We start from the raw sequence: 18,979 nt of genomic DNA, 5'->3' as shown, positions 1-18,979 counted from the left end.
CCTACAATACATTAAGGGGGGGGGGGGGGGGGGGGGGGCAATGAAGTTTCCATGAAATTTCTACGAAGCCTCTCCTCTCTTGGGAGTATCAACACGTAGAAAGCTTCTTTGTTAAGTCTTCCCCTCCACATATCTCTTTATAAAGCGTTGTGATCTTGTTCATCTTTCCATCAAACTAAGCCGGTTGCTCCTACAAAGAGCTTATTCACTCTTTTGGATACAACTTGTTTGGTGGTTTATGGAAAATTTAGATTCCATAAGAACAACAAAAATTAAAATCTTCTTCTGTATTTTCTTCTTCATGACTTCCTTCTTCTTTGTCTCACAACTGTCTCCATCCTGTCTTCACGAGCTTCCTCTAGAAGATGTGCGCAGAGTCTTTCTAAGTCACACTCATAAAGAGTTCAAAGAAAAGGAATCACACTTTCATTGATAATGAAATCAATAGAGAATGCTACTGAGCTCCTACAGGCGATTAGAAAATCTAATATGGCGATAGTCTTGCTCTCTATGAAGTGTCTATGAGAACAAGATTATCGCGATCTTAGATCCTCTAATTGCTTGTAAGAGCTGATCACCAATGGATCATTCGCTATTGATCTCTTCATCAATGAAAGGTATGATTCCCTTTCTTTGAAATTCCTTTTGAATGTGACTGAGAAAGCTTCTATGTACATCTTCTCCGCGGAAGCTCATGAAAACAAGGTAGAACCAATTGTGGACAAAGAAGGAAGACATGAAAAAGATAGAGAAGAAGATCAACTTTTTTATCCATCTGATGTAAGGAAACAAAGGGAGTGGGGAGGGAATTTTGGGAAGGCCTTACAAAGTCAATAGCTACACATGACCACACTAAACAAACAAGTGAGTTTTCTTAGTTGTATAGATCCACGAACGGACTCGGCGTTCCACGCCTATCTTCCACAGTTCCACTAGTAAGTACATAACCAGGCACAATATATTTTCTCCACATAAGCTATAGAAGCCTTCGAAACAATATGTAAATTCATGAAATGAAAATATAAAACAATAACAAACTAAGGTATTGTTATTTCCTCTGTTTTAAGAAGAAGCATATCCATGAGGATGAATCTTTTGCCACCTCCAAGCAACTTGAAGACTATCCTGAAGATTAGTGAATCGAGCAGTCCAATTCAAATCTCTCAAAATCTTTGTTGGATCACTATAAACCTCTGCGTAATCTCCTGGCCGTCGGGGCAGTAAATCTACTTTAATCTCAACTCCTGTCGCCTTCTTACACGCCTCCACAAATTCCTTAACTGATCTTCCTGTTTAGCCAAACAAACAAACAAACTGTAACTACTATCTCGTGTAATGAAACCAATTTATGGTAATGATAATGTTACCATAACTACATGAAAGGAGGCACTTAGAAATAGATATTTTTTGTTTTGTTTTACAATGATAATGTTAAAGTACCTTTTCCGGTTCCAACGTTGTAGATACCGACTTTATGAGGCTGAGCTTTCTCAAGAGCCTTTACGTGAGCATCCACGAGGTCAGTAACATCTATATAATCTCTAATGCAAGTCCCGTCTGATGTTTTGTAGTCTGTTCCTTTCACCTATCAAAACCATATCATGTAAAGGTTCTTGCAAAGAATAGATTATAAAACATTATGCATCTTGAAACCACATGTTGTTTCTTACTTGCAGTCCGGGAATGAAACCGCGAGCGGCATCAAAACAAGCACCGGAGATACGTCCCTGGTCACGAAGTTCGGGTCTTGGAGCTTCTCCTAATCTACCTCCTGGATCTGAACCAATCACATTGAAGTATCTGCAAGTTCAGAGATTCATAAACATTTGCATAATTGTTTCATTGATCATAGAGTAACAAAAAAAGGCTAAAGAATATGCTCAATGAACCTAACCTCAAGATCATAACAGCCATGTCAGAGTTCTTAGAGAAATCCAAGATCATGTCCTCTGCCATCTTTTTAGCTTTCCCGTAAGGATTAATCGGAACCTAAATCAAATATTTTCATTAGAAGAATGAGACAAATGAATTTGTAATGAATTAATGATCTTAATTTTACCTGCGGGGTATCTTCAGTAATCGGCATTTTTTCAGGCTCTCCATAAGTAGCACAAGTACTAGAATATATCAGTTTCTTCAATTTATGTCTAGCCATAGCTTCAAGAACTCCTAATGTGTTTGATGTAATGTTATGGTAATATCTACGACAATCAAAACAACAAACAATGAGACCAAAAATAAATAAATAAATAAATTCTGGCAGAAATGTTTAAAACTGCATTTAGAAGAATGAAGAATATACTTTAGAGGATAAAGAGTGCTTTCTCCAACATAAGCTACGGCAGCAAAATGCATCACAGCGTCAAAGGCATTCTCTGAGAATATTTTCTCCACCTGAATTGTAACGATCGGTTAAGAAAAAAAGAACCTAAACTTCTATGCTTCAAAGGCTAACAAACACCATACAGCTGCGGGATCTCCTAAATCAGCATAAATGAATTGGAGTCTTCCAGTTTGTGGGAACAGTCGCTGTAAAACCTTAACCGCACCAAGGTTCCCACGGGAAAGGTTGTCCTGTTGAGAGATCAAAGTTCAAGTGTCATCAAAAAGGACATTTAACTACTGTAAGAGAAAAGGACTTTTAGTTACCACAATGGTTACGCGGTATTTATCTTTAAGCAGCCTTAAAGCCGCATGTGAACCGATATAGCCAGCTCCACCAGTGACTAACACATGAGTCACTCCTTCCTCTCTTCGAGAGAACTGAAAGCAAAGGGAACGAAACCACATAAAACATTAACAAAATATAAAATGTTTTAAGGTTTTTGAGTATGAATTAATAGGAGATACCACGCTTGGGGATGTGAAACTTGAAGCTTTATTGATCACAATAAAGGCTAAGATTATAAGTGAAGCTAGTAAGAGAAGCTTTCCCATAAGATTGCTCTTTGTTTTGGATTCTATGTAATCCATATCTGCATTTTTTTAAAGAAAATGAGAATCCAAAACTTATCTTTCTCAGATAATATGATATGATCTCAAATAGTGTTGCGAGCAGTAATAATCTCTCTACCTCCTGGAGACAGAGGTTTTGAGTTTTTTCGTTGACTTCTGACTCCAGACAAACTCGTCATTGGAAGACTTCAAAATGTTCTGTTTCTCAAATAGAGACTTCAGAACAAACCCAATAAAATAAAACAAACACTCACAACAATCAGCAGTTAGCAACCATGGAGTTCATGTTGCTGGAGATTGCTGCAAAACAAAGGAACTAATAAAAATTGATTACAAACAAAAGCATGTCAAAGCTACCAAATTCTGTAAACATTTATTATATGCAAGAAAAAAAAAATATGTTGGAAGTAGAACCTGGAGCAGATGAAAAGGAGAAGAAAATTTTGAAATTTATGAAATTTTCATATGAAATGAATACAATAAGAATATTTGTTGTTATGTTCATCTGTATAACTTATATTCATTAAAAACAATATGAAAGTGCACAAAAAAGAATGAAATGAATACAATAAGAATATTGTTGTTAAGTACAAAAGGTTGCACAGAAAAAAGAGCAGAACAGAGTACACAACAAAGAGTCCAAAAATTGTAAGAACAAGTCATCAAAATTGACTAAAACTCCGATCATTTTCTGGAGAAATGTATTGTGATCTGGTTCCAATCTAGATAAACAGAGTGAAAGAGAAACCTGAGATAATCTTAATTCGTAATGTTAATTTCCCAGAGACAAATCAGATAATAAACATCTAATTTTTTTCAGAGAATATAAAGAGAGAAACAGAGATTTTTTCACCTAATAATTGTGAGAAGACGAGAAACAGAGGAATGCGTTTAAAGATGGTGAGAATGCAAAACGCTTGATGTTAATTAACGGAGTGTGAGAGAAACCCGTGAAGATACAAAACGTAAGAGTGAGAAAGAGAACCAGAGAGAGAAGAGAGTATGAGGATTGAAGAAGACAAAGAAGAAGGAAACGTGAATTGCAAAACGAGAGCACGACTACGACCTAGCCGCGACTCTCTTTCTTTATCACGTCGGTTATGTGTTTTTAGTATATATTAATATATTCGGTAAAAATATTTTGGTATTTTAGTCTATGGAAATCAGTTTTGATATTTATCTCCTTTTTAAACTTTTAGAAAAATTAAATATCTCCTTTTTATGGCTTTTAATATTTATCTCTTTATATAGGGCATTTGTTTACATCAAATTCATTGTACCAATACTCTGACAACATGGAAGGATTGAGTGGATTTTGAAATATTTTGGTTGACTTGAAAACATGACACTATTTGGATTTTTATTTCACAAATGCCAAAACAAAATTTTACCCGAAAAGCTCCTTGGATTTAAACTTGTAGAATCTACTTATTATTAATTTATTTTAAAAATAGAAACAATTATTAGGTACAATTAAGAAGAAAAACAATAGAAAACACTATAAGAAAGATAATCTTATGTTCTTTTTTTTTGAAAAAGATTTTACTATTTAAATGCAGGAGACCGAAAATGTTTTACAGAGTTTGAACTCAGTAGGCCAAGTGGTCTATCTAAAAGATACAAACTTGAATCAGTGATTAGTTGGATGGGTTTCAAGTAGAGAACCATTGGGTTTCAAGTAGAGAACCATAACTGAAGTAGAGAAGAGGAGAATTTTGGCCTGTCGATTCTTAGACTGGAGATCCTGTTTTTTTACCGTAAGCTTTATTTGAGCTACCAGGCCGTCAAATGAAGTGAAATGAGCATTGTGCAATCGATTGTTCCTCTCTGTCCAAAGCGTGTAAAGTGTCGCCTGCTAGCATATAAGTAGGAGAGTCTTTTGGACCTTATTTGAAGTATGGCTCTTAATTTGGGGAAGTATGGCAGTCCATTGACGAAATGATGCGAAATTACATTTTGATGCCATGATTTTCCAAACGTCCCAAGCAAAGTTACACTCAAAGAAACAATTGACACATCAGCCACATTACATAGGAGACAACACGGGTCAGTTTGTAGTCCCCAACTTAGGATTCTGTCACGAGTGGGGCATCTGTTCCTAACCATCAACCACACTAAGAACATATGTTTGGGTATACCACCTGAGAACCATACCTCTATGTGCCAGGGGACAGTAGGTGAGAGAGGACGGAGCAGATGGTAGAGGGCGCCTGTTCGAAATTTCGTCTGCCTTTGGTTCCCAGGCCACCATTCAAGTTTATCATTTGCATCATTAAGCGTGAGGGTAGAGATATATGAAATAACCTCTAGTTGCTGTCAGAGCGCGCATTTGGTAGGATCCAAGGACCATTCTCCCGGAGTTCAGCAAGAGTAGCTCTTGCATTGACAGGGAAACGCATCGCACTAGTAGTACCGAGATAGTCCGAGAGCTTTCCATAGGGGGACCAGTTTGATGACCAAAAGAAAGTGGGTTTTCCATTGTGAACACGCTTCCTAATCCAAGGAAAAATTATTTCCCTAGAATCAAGGAGCTTATTCACTAGCCATGAATGTTTCTGCCTCGTGTTGATCACCCAAAACATTTCAATATTCCCATCAAGAATTTCTTCTCTAAACCATGAAGACCAGACTCAGATTGAGTCTGTGGAAAAGAAAATCAACCATATCATTTTTAGAGCACACGCCAAGTTCCAGGATTTCAGGTTCCTCAGTCCCAAGTCTCCTTCTTCCTTCGAATGACAGCAAGATTCCCATGAGACCTTTGCAGAAGCAGCAGCGGAGATATCTCATTTCCAAAGAAATTTCGAGCAGAGAGAATCAATCTCATGAATAACACTCTTCGGGAGTATGAAGGAGCTAGTCCAGAAGTTGGTGATTCCGTTGATAACTGAGGTCACCAATTGCAGTATACCGACGTAAGTAAGTTTCTTTACAGTCCAAGAACGCAGTTTAGTTTTTATCGACTGGAGTAGAGGAGCACACTGAGGAAGTGATATCTTTTTTGTGTGCAGTGGGACACCCAGATACCGAATTGGAAGCACCCCAGAAGAGAGACCAGTGTGATCCTTCAAGTCCTGCACCTCTGCTTTAGACATTCCCGTCACAAAGAAAGAGGTTTTCTGCACACTAATAGCAAGTCCCGATCTCTGCTCAAAGTCCTTTAACACAGCTAGTATGGCCTGAACAGAAGAGAGAGAGAGCCGCCTGAGAAGATAAGCAGATCGTCAGCGAACGATAGGTGGGTGAGTTTCATTTTTCCACAGCGGGGGTGGTAGTGAAAGAGGCCCGAGGCCGAAGCTCTTTGAAGCGCCATGGAGAGACAGTTCATTACCAACACAAATAGGTAAGGGGATAGAGGATCCCCTTGCCTAAGGCCTCTCTTCCCTTTGAAGTACACGTAAGTAGAGCCATTAAATGCAATGGAGAAAGAGGGGGTGCATACACAAGCCTCCAACCAACGTATCAAAGGCTCCGGAATGTTGCAACTTCTCAGGCACACAAAAAGGAACTCCCATCTTACAGTATCGAAGGCTTTGGCGATATCAACTTTGATAGTTATTCTTTTTTCTCCTCCCTTCCCATGGTAGCCTTGGCCAATCTCTGAAGCCAACAAAGTGTTTTCGATCAGCAGCCTTCCCTGGACAAAAGCAGTCTGATTTGGCATGATGAAACCTGGGAGTATCAACTTCAATCTCTTCACAAACAGTCTAGATATGGTCTTGGAGGTTGTATTGCAACAAGAGATTGGCCTATAATCTACCATGAAAGTAGCTCCTGTTTTTTGGGACCAACATCAAGATAGTGACATTTGTAGACCGGGGTAAGAAGTAAGACATGAATTTTTTTGATATAGCCTGCAGAAACTCCGCACCAACAATCGGCCAGGCAGATTTGAAGAAAGCAGAGGTGAACCCATCTGGACCAGGAGACTTACTAGGATTTAGCTTCTTTAACGCATTTGAGATTTCTGCAAAGGTAGGAGCAGTGGACATCAACATACGGTGGTGATCTGAACAGGAGAGGGAGTGAAGACCTTGCAGCCATTGGTAGGACGCAGAAATAGGAGCCAGGGAGTCAAGCGCCAGAATAGCTTGGAAGTGAGAGATGGCCTCTAAGCTGATAAGGTCAGGGTCAGTGATGACAGAACCATCTGAGAGGGTGATTGACCTGATGGAATTTTGAGAAGCGCGGGCAGCTGCTACACTTTGATAGAATGGGGTGTTGTGATCTCCAAGTCTCAGCCTGTCCACCCTTGATTTCTGCTGAAAGAAAGACTCCTCAATCCCACACACGAAGAAATATTTTTCTTGGAGGTCTCTCTCCTCATTGAACATAATCGTTGAGGGGTTCGCCATTGCTTGTACCTGCACCAATTTCAGCAAACTATTAGCCCCACACACTCTTTTTTGGATATAAAAAAAACTCTCTTTATATAGTGTTTTGAGAGGACGCTTTATGTTTTTCAGTTTATAACCCATCGAAGAGAGATCCAATGCAGTTCTTACAGCAAGAGTCCACACTGCCTCAGTCAAAGAAGGAAATCAGGGTGTGTGGTTAGGTGGTTAAAGAATTTGAAAGGTTTAGTTCCAGAGGAGGGGAGGGGGCAGTCCAGGTTTACAACACAGGGAGAGTGATCAGAGAATTCATGGGGATGGAAGGTGGCAATGCTATTGGGGAACTGTCTGATCCAGTGTGAGTTCACCAGAGCTCTGTCAAGCTTCTTAGTGATAGGGTTTTCTGGTCTCTTGTTTGTCCAAGTGCGAGAGTTTCCTTGGAAATGGAGGTCCTCAACACCTAAGTCCAGGAAGAAATCTCTCACCTCCACCATATCAGCAGTTAGATGATTTACTGAAAGAGAGGAGTGCTCATCATGGTGAATTATTTGATTAAAATCTCCTCCAATTAACCAGCACTGATCCTCCAAGTAATAAGTTTGCTGAACTTCGAGCAAGTCATTCCAAAGATCCAGTCTCTCTTCTCTAGTGTTTAAAGCATAGATGGCTGAGAAGTAAAAAAAATTGTCCAGTCTGGAGGGTAACTTTGCAGGTGAGAGATTGACGAGTCTGGTGAATTTCTTGGACCGAGACAAAAGGATTCCAGATAATGATTACTCTACCATCCTCATCTGTGTTATGATTCGAAATGTAACTCCATCCAGGGTAAAAAAGAGATAGTAACTGATTCAAGTTTGGTTCCTTTATGTGGGTTTCCAAAAGAGCACCTATAAATGGCTGGTGAGAAGAAAGCCATTGAGCAAAAGGTCGGTGTTTTACCGAGTCATTTATACCTCGGACATTCCAAAAAATAGGTTTGTACACATTTAAAAAGATTTGGGAGACAGTCCTTGTGAAAGGAGAGCACCCGTGGCAGGGGAATCAGAGGCAGAGGGAAAAAAAGCGGGAGAAGGAGAAGCGGAGGGGGAAGTAAGGGAGTGGAAGGAAGGGGAGGAGTGGGATTGGGGAAGGAGAAGGAAGATCAATATCCATTTCTGCAGGAGGTGGGGATTGAATCTCCAACAGCACATAGTTTGAAGGTTGGGATCCTGAAGGAGGTTCAACAATACCTACATCATTTGAACTTTGAGTGGGCAAGCTTTGAGATTTATTTGATGCAGGAGGCTCTGATATAGGTTCACGTACAGTCACCACAACCACATCAGGGATGTTTCTAGAATCCTTGGTTCTGTCCTCTCTGTTCACAGGGAGCCATTGTCTTTTGATCTTAAGACAGTCTTTGAGGATGTGCCCCAACTCCTTACAATGAGAGCAAGTAGGTGTAAGCCACGTGTACTGTACTTCAACTCGGAAAACAGCACCACTCTGTCGGAAAAGTTCCAGCACCGTAGGAAAAGGCTTTGTGGCATCAGCTTCCACTTTCACATGAGCCACCGACAAGCTAGACAGGTTCTTCGTCCAATCGTCCATCTCCTTCGGATTACCAAGAGCATCAGCTATCCAACCTAGTCCTTCATTGGTCATTAAATCGAACGGGACCCCTATGAGATGAGCCCAAATTGTAATTGCTTCCAAAGAAGAAGTATCCGCCACTTCGCCATCAGGCCACTGAGCAACATGAAACATAGATGTGTCGACATACCAGATGCGCTTTTTTAGAACTTTTTCTCTGATGTAATCACTTGGTATGCGAACAATCACCGACCTAGCAGGTTGATTCATGTTGATTTCCAGTTTATTTCCTTTTCCCCACAAATAGTTGAGGACATTCTGAATAGTCTTGAATGCGGGTATTTGATATCTAGTGATTTTGTTAAGTTTTAGATTCATAATTTAGCTTATTATGATCATTTTAGATTGTATTTAGGTGTCTACATTGCATACATTTGTTCATTTATGTGCATTAGGGTTTGGAGTGCTCAATTGGAAGTTTTTGGCGACATTGGAGGGTTATTTCTGCAAATTGGAAAGTCTTGGGCTAGTTTGTAAAGAACCAGAAGTCCGGGACCTGTTTTGCAAATAAGCAAGAGCTCACCATTGGAGCTCACGAGCTTTCTCCTCGCTGATCCGGAGCTTGATGGCACGGCGAGGTTGATTCCGACGATGAGCACGGCCACGGCGGTGGAGCTGGGCATGGCGAGGGGACGAGCTGTCACAAAAAGAAGCCCGTGGTGGATGGCTTCAACTAAATCTCGTGTTTGACGAGCCGCGACGGAGCGAGATTGGGACACGGCCACGGTTCTGGTGTGGTCGCGGCTTGGAGGAGAGCTGAGGTGGTCGAGATTGATGATTGCAGCACCGGCGAGTTAAGACATGCAGAGAAGTGGAGTTTGCGGCTTAGCGAAGCAATGGAGCTTAGGCGTGGGTGGATGTTACGGACAGGGGCTCACCGCGGAATCATGGCAGAGACTTGAGGCAAGGACTGCGGACCTGTGGACGCGGGCTAACACAGGCCATGGAATCGAGGCAGAGAGTTGAGTGGTTCGAAGGAGACGCCGTGGCAGCACGACGCGGATAAGCTCAGTCCGCGGAATCGGACCAGAGAGCTCGAGGTTGGCGTGGACGAACCACGGGTCACGGACGCGGGTTGGAGCCGTCCGCGGTCGATGACAAGATCAGCCAATCCATTTGTCTTTCGGGTCAAACCTGGGTTTGTCAGGTCGACCCGGTTCGAGTTTTAAGCCTTTATAAATACTTTTAGACTAATCTTAGGACTTATCTTGTTTTCTATCTAATCAAAACCACTTTTTGGGTGAAAGATTTAATCTTGATCATTATCTTTTGTGTTTGTTTGAGTGCTTTGATCATTAATCATGTTTAGACTTAGATCAACTAATGATTTAGTGTCTACCATGATAATGAGTGAGTAGTCATCTTTGGATTCGGATGATTAGGATGATTAAGTGATGATCTAGAATGTTTAGAGGGAAATTAATATGTTTCTTTGCTTGATTGAGTGATCTTAATGCTAATCTAGAGTTGGCCATTTTAGATTAGAAATCTAGACATTTCATTGCGCGGAAGGTGTTCGATGAAATGTCTGAGCCAACTCAACATGCTCTTAGCTTACTCTACCAAAGGCATTTGATGTTAGGGGAGTTTAGAAAGTTGAATGATATATTCTTAATGATTGCTTGATTGACACAAACCAAAGGCATTTGATGTTTGATCAATGAGAGTAAATGAGCTTTTGTCTTGACAAAAAACTTGCTTATAATTGTTTTCTAGACTTAGGGAAATGTGTTGATTGAAACCTTGTCATTTTAGATTGAATCTTAGTCATTCGAAATAAAATTCCTATACCCATGATTCCTCCTTTATCCATTTGCTTGAAAGTTGCTAGTTAATTGTGATAGAGTCTTGTTAGCTTAATCAAATCACTTCATTACATTGAATGCATTTAGCTTAAGTATGAACCTGAATTCTCTTTGAATTGAAACACTTAGAAATGAATTGACATCTAAAATAATACTTTGATTTGAACCTCGGATCCTTGAAAAGTCCTTATCAAATTTGGTGCCGTTGCCAGTTCTAAGTTGATTTTGACATTGAGATTTGGTCATTGCTTGCGACTAAGTCTTATTTTCTTGTATCTAGTTACTGATTCTCTCTCCTATCTCTTTTGAATGTCAGGTACATGAACTTGAGGAGTTGAAGACATTAGAAATTTTGGAAGGGAGATTGCAAGGAAGAGAAGAGAAGAAGAAAGGCAAGCTCATTTGGACAGAGTTGAGCTTGATATGGAAGGGAAGCAGCGCCAAGCTAGATCTATTGGCACATATGATCAGCCTCATATCCATGGGAGTAGGCTGGGTATCAGGGCACCAGCTGTGGAGAACTTTGAGATCAAATCCAGCTTGATCAACATGATAGAGAACAACAAGTATCATGGTCTTACTTTTTAGGATCCACTTGATCACCTGGATCAATTTGACAAGTACTGTGGCTTGTCAAAAACAAATGGTGTCTCTGAAGATGGCTTCAAGCTGAGATTGTTTCCATTCTCTTTGGGAGACAAAGCTCACACATGGGAGAAGAACCTTCCAAGTGACTCTATCACCACTTGGAATGAATGCAAGAAAGCCTTCCTCAACAAGTTCTTCTCTACCTCAAGGACTGCCAAGCTTAGGAATGAGATCTCTGGCTTTCAACAGAAGAATTTTGAAGGTTTTAGTGAAGCATGAGAAAGGTTCAGAAGCTACTGGTCTCAATGCCCACATCATGGTTTCACCAAGGAGAGTCTGCTCAGTACCTTCTATAGAGGAGTTTTACCTAAGTTCAGAAGCCAGCTGGATACTGCAAGCAATGAGTTCTTCTTGGGGAGAACTGAAGAAGATGCTGAGAAACTTGTAGAGAACATGGCTCAGAGTGATTCAGTCTATAATGATGAGCATGATAGAAGCAACAGAGGCAGTGGAGGTGATGATCAAAACAGAAGGAAAGAGTTGAAGGCTCTACAAGACAAGTTGGATAAGCTTCTCTCAGATAGAGCCACACAAGAGAAGGTGAACTCTGTTGGTGAGCAGATTCAAGAGTGGATTGCTGTGGTTAATGAAGTTGATGGTCTAGAAGGTCAAGAAGAGTTGTGCTTTGTGAATGTGATATCTTCTCAATTTGCATTGTTTTAACCATTCATTCTAGCATATGCTGACCATTTAGGATAGCATTTAGATATGTTTAGGATTGCATTGCATTACATATGTCCTTATCAGGTGATGGAGATTTCAATTGGTGACTTTGGAGCATTTAGAGATGGTTTGGAGGCAAAAAGGGGTGATTCTCGAGAAAGAGACGCATTGATCAAGTGTCCCAGCGGCATAAGGAAGTCCCAGCGGCCTTTTGGCCCCTCAAGAAGCCGCTGCCAGCGCTGTGAAATGGAGAAGTATGGGAGCGGCCTTACGCAGCGGTGTACCGAAGCCGCTGTAGACGCTCGAGAGATGAAGACTCAAGAAATGGAGACCAAGTGCGGGAGCGGCCTGACGTAGCGGTGTGACGAGACCGCTGGCAAAATACCTCCTTACCTGCCGCGTTCGTACTTGTCGCAGCGGTGTACCGAAGCCGCTGTAGACGCTCGAGAGATGAAGACTCAAGAAATGGAGACCAAGTGCGGGCGCGGCCTGACGCAGCGGTGTTGCGAGACCGCTGGGAAAATACCTCGTTCCCTGCCGCGTTCGTACTTGTCACAGTGGTGTGATGATGAAGCAAGTAAGCCGCTGCGAGGCGGAGCGGTTTCACGTGGCCGCTGCGAGTCAAGAAAGTCAACATTTTCCGGGTTTGACCAGATAATTACCAATTTGTGTTTTGGTTTACCCAGGTTTGTTGGGTTAAACCAGGTTCGACTTTAAGCTACTATAAAGGTCCTTCAGACCTAATTGTAGGATCTTATCTTGTTTTCTATCAAATCACAAAAGAACTTGGAGGTGAAAGATTATATCTTGATCATTTCTCTCTTGTGATTGCTTGATTTTCTTGATCTCTTATCATGTTTAGCACCAAATCATCTTTGATTCTTGGGCTCATCATGGAGAGTAGTGAGTAGTCATCTTTGGATTCATGGTTTAGGGAGATTAAGGGTGATTAAGCTAGATCTAAGGTGTTTAGGTATAGATCAATCTTATTCCTTGCTAGTAGAGGGCTTTTAATGCAATTTTAGAGTTGGCCTCTCCAAAGTTGAGCTCTAGGCATTTCATACCCGGAAGGTGTCTGATGAAATGCCTGAACCAACTCTCCTAAGCTTTTAATATCCTTTGCCAAAGGGATTTGTTGTTAAAGGTGTTAAGATAGCTAGTAGACTTGAGATTAATGATTACTTAGGTAACATTCAACCAAAGGAATTTGATGCTTGAGTTATCTAGGTATATGAGCATTCATCTAGGGATAGAGTTTGCTTAGGATTGTGTCTAGGCCTAAGGAAGATATAAATTGGTTAAAAGTTGATACCTTTAGGTTGAACCTTGATCACCCAAGATCAGTTCCCATAGCCCATGAGTTCTCACTTCTTATAAGAAAGAAAGCTTGTGCCTTTATTGCATTTTAGGTAGTAAGTTAGTTTCAAATCATCTCAAAAACTGGTAGCACTTAGATTAAGCATGGTCTTGCATTCCCTTTGCATCATAATCACCTAGGATTGGTTCGACAATCTTTTATACTACATTGATTTGATCTTAGACCCTTGAAAAGTCTTGTATCAAATTGGCGCCGTTGCCAAATTCTAAGTTGATTGTGACATTGGGATTTAGTCATTTGCTTGAGACTAAGTCAATTTTTATTTAATCGTGTTATTGCTTCTCTTTGTTCTTCTCTCTTTGCATTTCAGGTGTATGAACACAAGGAGCAGAGGTCCAACAAACCTAGTTCCAAGAGTTGAAGACATTAGAGCACTTGAGAGGGAGATAGCAAGACAAAGAAGAGAAGTAGAGCAACAGGCTCACTTGCAAGGGTTGGGGTTTGATATGGAGAATCTGCCTCAAGATGGTGAAGCCCAAGGAGGCAATGGTCCATGAGCTGATCATTTTAGACCACAACGCCAGCCACAACATCCACAGCGCCAAGCTCGTGCCATTGGAGCCTATGATCAACCTCACATTCATGGTCATTGGTTGGGAATCAGAGCACCAGCTGTGGAGAACAACAACTTTGAGATCAAGTCAGGGCTGCTCAACACTATAGAGAACAACAAGTATCATGGTCTTGCTGCTGAAGACCCTTTTGATCACTTGTACAAGTTTGATCAGTACTGTGGCTTGTCCAAGACAAATGGTGTTTCTGACGATGCTTTCAAGCTGAAGCTATTTCCTTTCTCTTTGGGAGACAAGGCACACCAATGGGAGAAGACTCTTCCAAGTGACACTGTCACTACTTGGGAAGATTGCAAGAGAGCTTTCATAGAAAAGTATTTCTCTACTTCAAGGACAGCTAAGATCAGGAACGAAATCTTCGGATTTCAACAAAAAGGTCTAGAGAGCTTCAGTGAAGCATGGGAAAGGTTCAAGGGTTATTGGACTCAGTGCCCTCATCATGGTTTCAGCAAGGAGAGCTTGCTTAGCACCTTCTATAGAGGAGCCTTACCACAGTGCAGAAACAGGCTTGATACTGCCAGCAATGGTTTCTTCTTGGGGAGAACTGAAGAAGAAGCAGAGGAACTGGTGGAGAACATGGCTAAGAGCGACTCAGTCTACAGCGAGGAGCATGATAGGGTCAACAGAAATGATGATCAACAGACAAAGAGAGAGATCAAGTCCCTGCAGGAGAAGATGGACTTGCTTCTTTCTAACCAAGCTAAACAAGAGCAGGTCAACTTTGTGGGTGGTCCTATTCAAGAGATTCCTCCCAAGATTAATGAGGTTGATGGTTTGGAAGGAAAAGAAGAGCTGTGCTTCATCAACAACAATGGTTCTTGGTACAGGAAGGAACCTAACTTTCAGTACAACAACTACCAGCAAAAGTCCTACTCAAACAACCAGCAAGGAGGATACCAGCAGAGGCAAAACACTCAGCAAGGGAGCTATCAGCCTAGGCAAAACACCCCTCCTGGTTTCAACAATAACAACAATCAGTCTACTCAAGCTCAAGGAAGTTCTTCACAGGCTCCAGCTTCAGATACAAGTGTGGATGCAATGTTCAAGAAACTTTTGGATTTTCAGGCCAAGAATGAGAAGACAATGGGTTATGAGTTCACGAAAATTCACTCCAAGATTGATGGAAGTTACAATGAGCTCAACAACAAGATCCGCCATTTGGAGAATCAGTTTGCTTCAATGAACTCTCAGCCAAGTCGCCAACAAGGGGCATTACCTGGAAAGCCAGAGCAAAATCCCAAGGAGACAATGAAAGCCATCACCCTTAGGAGTGGAAAACAGCTACCACCAAGAACTCTCATTAGGGATAATGAGAAGCAAGATGGGGAGGTGGTCATCAATGTGGATGATGATGTAGTTATTATGGATGAGAAGACCAATGAAGAGATCTTGGAGAAAATAGTTGAAGCAAAAGGAAAAGGTAAAATTGGAGAAGAAAAGAAGGGGGAGAACAAGAATGAAGTTGCTACTTCATCAAAAGAAGCTCTATTCAATCCTCCTCCCTATGAACCAAAACTTCCTTTTCCCGGTAGATTCAAGAGACAGCTTTTGGAGCAATACAAGGCTTTATTTGAGAAACAAATGAGTGAAGTTCAGATTACTATGCCCATAATTGATGCCTTCATGCTAGTGCCTCAATACAGCAAGTTCCTCAAGGATGCTGTAACTAAGAAGAAGAAGGAGATGGAAGGCATGGTGGTTCTTACTCATGAGTGTAGTGCTATTATCCAAAGGCTAACCATCCCTAAGAAGCTTGAAGATCCAGGAAGCTTTACTTTACCTTGTGCTATTGGGCAATTTACTTTTGAGAGGTGTCTATGCGATTTGGGAGCAAGTGTGAGCCTTATGCCTCTCTCCATTGCTAAAAGGCTTGACTTTACACAATACAAGAAGTGTAGACTCTCTCTTGTGCTAGCTGATCGCTCAGTGAAGATTCCATTGGTATCCTAGAAGATCTCCCTGTCATGGTTGGAAATTGTGAGATCCCTACAGATTTTGTGGTGTTAGAGATGGATGAAGAACCAACAGATCCTTTAATATTGGGGAGACCTTTCTTGGCTACAGCAGGAGCAGTTGTGAATGTTAAGGAAGGGAAGATTGATCTTCACCTTGGAAAGGGAAACATTCTTCACTTTGACATCAAGGAGGTGATGAAGAAGCCTATTACTCAAAGCCAAGCATTCTACATTGAGGAGATGGAGGTGTTAGCTGATGAACTTCTAGAGGAGTTGGCACTTGAAGACTCTCTACAACATGCCTTAACAATTGAGAGAGAGGTCCAAATGGTTGAGAACAAGGAAAGTGATGCTTATGTGAAGATGCTGGACTCTCACAGAGAGATTAGTGATGAAGAACAGAATGAGGAGATTTCATATGAGGATCACCATGCTTCCCCAACTTCTCAACAAGAGAATCTCCAAGAGGATGATTGGAGTGAACTCAAAGCACCAAAAGTGGAGCTTAAACCTCTTCCCCATGGTGTAAGGTATGCTTTCCTTGGCCCTAATGAGACTTACCCTGTCATAGTGAGTAGTGAGCTTAGTGAAGATGAATTGTCTAAACTTTTGAATGAACTTAAAAAGTATAGAAAGGCAATAGGCTACTCACTAGATGATATTAAAGGGCTATCACCTTCTTTATGCATGCATAGGATACATCTAGAGGATGAATCTATGACTTCTATAGAACATCAAAGAAGGTTGAACCCCAACTTGAAAGATGTTGTTAAGAAAGAGATTCTAAAACTCTTAGATGCAGGAGTCATCTATCCTATTTCGGATAGGAAATGGGTGTCTCCTGTGCATGTTGTTCCAAAGAAAGGAGGAATGACTGTGGTTAAAAATGATAAGGATGAACTAATACCAACAAGAACAATAACAGGACATAGGATGTGCATAGATTATCGAAAACTTAACAAAGCATCTAGAAAGGATCATTTTCCATTGCCATTCATTGATCAAATGCTTGAGAGACTTGCAAATCATCCATATTATTGTTTTCTTGATGGGTATTCAGGGTTCTTCCAAATCCCCATACATCCAAATGATCAAGAGAAAACGACTTTCACATGCCCCTATGGTACCTTTGCTTATCGAAGGATGCCATTTGGGCTATGTAATGCTCCAGCCACTTTCCAAAGATGCATGATGTCTATTTTCTCTGATCTTATAGAGGATGTTGTGGAGGTGTTTATGGATGATTTCTCTGTCTACGGATCTTCGTTTTCTGCTTGTTTGTCAAATCTTAGCAGGGTCCTCAAGAGATGTGAAGAGACCAACCTTGTGCTGAACTGGGAGAAGTGTCACTTCATGGTTAAGGAAGGGATTGTGCTTGGACACAAGATTTCAGAGAGGGGGATTGAGGTAGACAAGGCCAAGATTGAAGTGATGGTTGGGTTAGCTGCACCAAAGACGGTTAAAGACATTAGAAGCTTCCTCGGTCATGCTGGATTCTATAGAAGATTCATCCAAGACTTCTCGATGATAGCAAGGCCAATGACTAAGCTTCTATGCAAGGAGGCTGCATTCGTCTTTGATTGGGAATGTCTACAAGCCTTCAAGAAGTTGAAGGAGAAGCTGGTTAGCGCCCCAATTGTGCAGCCACCAGATTGGGATCTCCCCTTTGAGATCATGTGTGATGCTAGTGACTATGCTGTGGGAGCTGTTCTTGGTCAAAAGAAGGACAAGAAGACTCATGTGATCTACTATGCGAGTAAAACTCTTGATGAAGCCCAAATGAAGTATGCCACAACTGAGAAGGAGTTGCTAGCCATTGTCTACGCCTTTGAAAAGTTCAGAAGCTACTTAGTTGGGTCAAAGGTCATAGTCTACACTGATCATGCTGCATTGAGACACCTCATGGCCAAGAAGGATGCTAAGCCAAGGCTGTTGAGGTGGATCTTGCTGTTACAAGAGTTTGACCTTGAGATTAGAGACAAGCCAGGAGTTGAGAATAGTGTAGCAGATCACTTGTCTAGACTGAAGATTGAGAGTGGGATCCCTATTGATGAAGGGCTTCCAGAAGAGCAAATCATGGCCATTGGAGCGGTGGTAGCAGTTTGTGAAACTGGAAAGAAACTTGAAGAAGTGAAGGCAACTGAAGAGAAAGGGCCTTGGTATGCTGATTTGGTGAACTACTTAGCTTGTGGGAGAGAGCCACTTGATCTTGAGGGATATGCCAAGAAGAAGTTCTACAAAGATGTGAAGCGATACTATTGGGATGAACCTTACCTCTACATCCTTTGTAGAGATCAACTCTATAGAAGAGCAGTAGCTGATGAAGAAGTTGAAGGGATCCTCACACACTGTCATGGATCATCCTATGGAGGGCACTTTGCTACTTTCAAGACTGTCTCAAAGGTGTTACAAGCTGGGTTTTGGTGGCCTCATATGTTCAAAGACACTCAAGACTTTGTCTCTAGGTGTGATTCATGCCAAAGGAGAGGAAACATCACCAAAAGAAATGAGATGCCTCAAAACCCAATTCTAGAAGTGGAGGTGTTTGATGTGTGGGGTATTGACTTCATGGGACCATTCCCATCATCTTTTGGCAACAAATACATCCTTGTAGCTGTTGACTACGTCTCCAAGTGGGTAGAAGCTGTGGCAAGTCCCACCAATGATTCTAGGGTGGTGATAAAGATGTTCAAAAGTACCATCTTTCCAAGGTTTGGAGTTCCAAGAGCTGTCATCAGTGATGGGGGTTCTCACTTCATCAACAAGCTGTTTGAAAGTCTTCTCAAGAAGAATGGTGTGAAGCATAAGGTTGCAACACCATACCATCCTCAGACAAGTGGACAAGTTGAGATCTCCAACAGAGAAATCAAGTCTATTTTGGAGAAAACAGTGGGGACTACAAGGAAAGATTGGTCCATCAAGCTAGATGATGCACTATGGGCTTATAGGACTGCTTACAAGACTCCTTTAGGAACCACGCCTTTCAACCTTGTGTATGGGAAGGCTTGTCATCTACCGGTTGAACTTGAGTACAAAG

General features: G+C 41.4%; 1 protein-coding gene, 1 long non-coding RNA gene and 2 other non-coding genes across 8 annotated transcripts; 1 reads left to right on the top strand and 3 right to left on the bottom strand.

Moving 5' to 3' along the window:
* Window positions 1-853: 853 nt before the first annotated feature.
* On the bottom strand, window positions 854-4,049 carry LOC106380457 (putative UDP-arabinose 4-epimerase 4). 5 transcript variants are annotated; one of them, XM_013820220.3, is made up of 11 exons: window positions 3,809-4,048; window positions 3,074-3,255; window positions 2,851-2,975; window positions 2,650-2,763; window positions 2,467-2,574; window positions 2,303-2,394; window positions 2,060-2,201; window positions 1,895-1,989; window positions 1,671-1,800; window positions 1,441-1,585; window positions 854-1,289 (listed from the first exon to the last, which is right to left on the bottom strand). In XM_013820220.3, the coding sequence occupies exons 2-11, from the start codon at window positions 3,132-3,134 to the stop codon at window positions 1,063-1,065; spliced, it is 1,239 nt and encodes a 412-aa protein (XP_013675674.2). In that variant the 5' UTR covers window positions 3,135-3,255; window positions 3,809-4,048; the 3' UTR covers window positions 854-1,062. The 5 variants fall into 5 exon arrangements, 4 of the variants coding, with proteins under 4 accessions (XP_013675674.2, XP_048619720.1, XP_048619722.1 ...); XM_048763763.1 differs by having other exon boundaries at window positions 3,074-3,271; window positions 3,809-4,041; XM_048763765.1 differs by having other exon boundaries at window positions 3,074-3,171; window positions 3,809-4,038.
* Window positions 1,354-2,079, top strand: LOC106380458. Its single transcript, XR_001276357.3, has 2 exons — window positions 1,354-1,519; window positions 1,677-2,079. It is a non-coding gene; the product is annotated as an uncharacterized LOC106380458 (long non-coding RNA).
* Window positions 4,050-11,530: 7,481 nt separating the features above from the next.
* LOC125590745 lies at window positions 11,531-11,637 on the bottom strand. Its single transcript, XR_007326749.1, has one exon. It is a non-coding gene; the product is annotated as a small nucleolar RNA R71 (small nucleolar RNA).
* A 2,689-nt stretch (window positions 11,638-14,326) lies between these two features.
* Window positions 14,327-14,433, bottom strand: LOC125590743. The gene has a single exon (XR_007326747.1). It is a non-coding gene; the product is annotated as a small nucleolar RNA R71 (small nucleolar RNA).
* Window positions 14,434-18,979: the final 4,546 nt, after the last annotated feature.

Source organism: Brassica napus, chromosome C7, assembly GCF_020379485.1.
Source record: "Brassica napus cultivar Da-Ae chromosome C7, Da-Ae, whole genome shotgun sequence".
Taxonomy (NCBI): domain Eukaryota; kingdom Viridiplantae; phylum Streptophyta; class Magnoliopsida; order Brassicales; family Brassicaceae; genus Brassica; species Brassica napus.
This window is presented reverse-complemented; position numbering and strand designations above follow the sequence as displayed.

Bases quoted from the DNA above. Each gene is read 5' to 3' on its own strand.
- LOC106380457 (XM_013820220.3), bottom strand. From the start codon at position 3,134: ATGACGAGTTTGTCTGGAGTCAGAAGTCAACGAAAAAACTCAAAACCT. The intron at 2,976-3,073 runs GTAGAGAGATTA...AAAAAAATGCAG, and splicing joins AAAACCTCTGTCTCCAGGAG to ATATGGATTACATAGAATCC. The intron at 1,586-1,670 runs GTAAGAAACAAC...TGGTTTTGATAG, and splicing joins GTTTCATTCCCGGACTGCAA to GTGAAAGGAACAGACTACAA.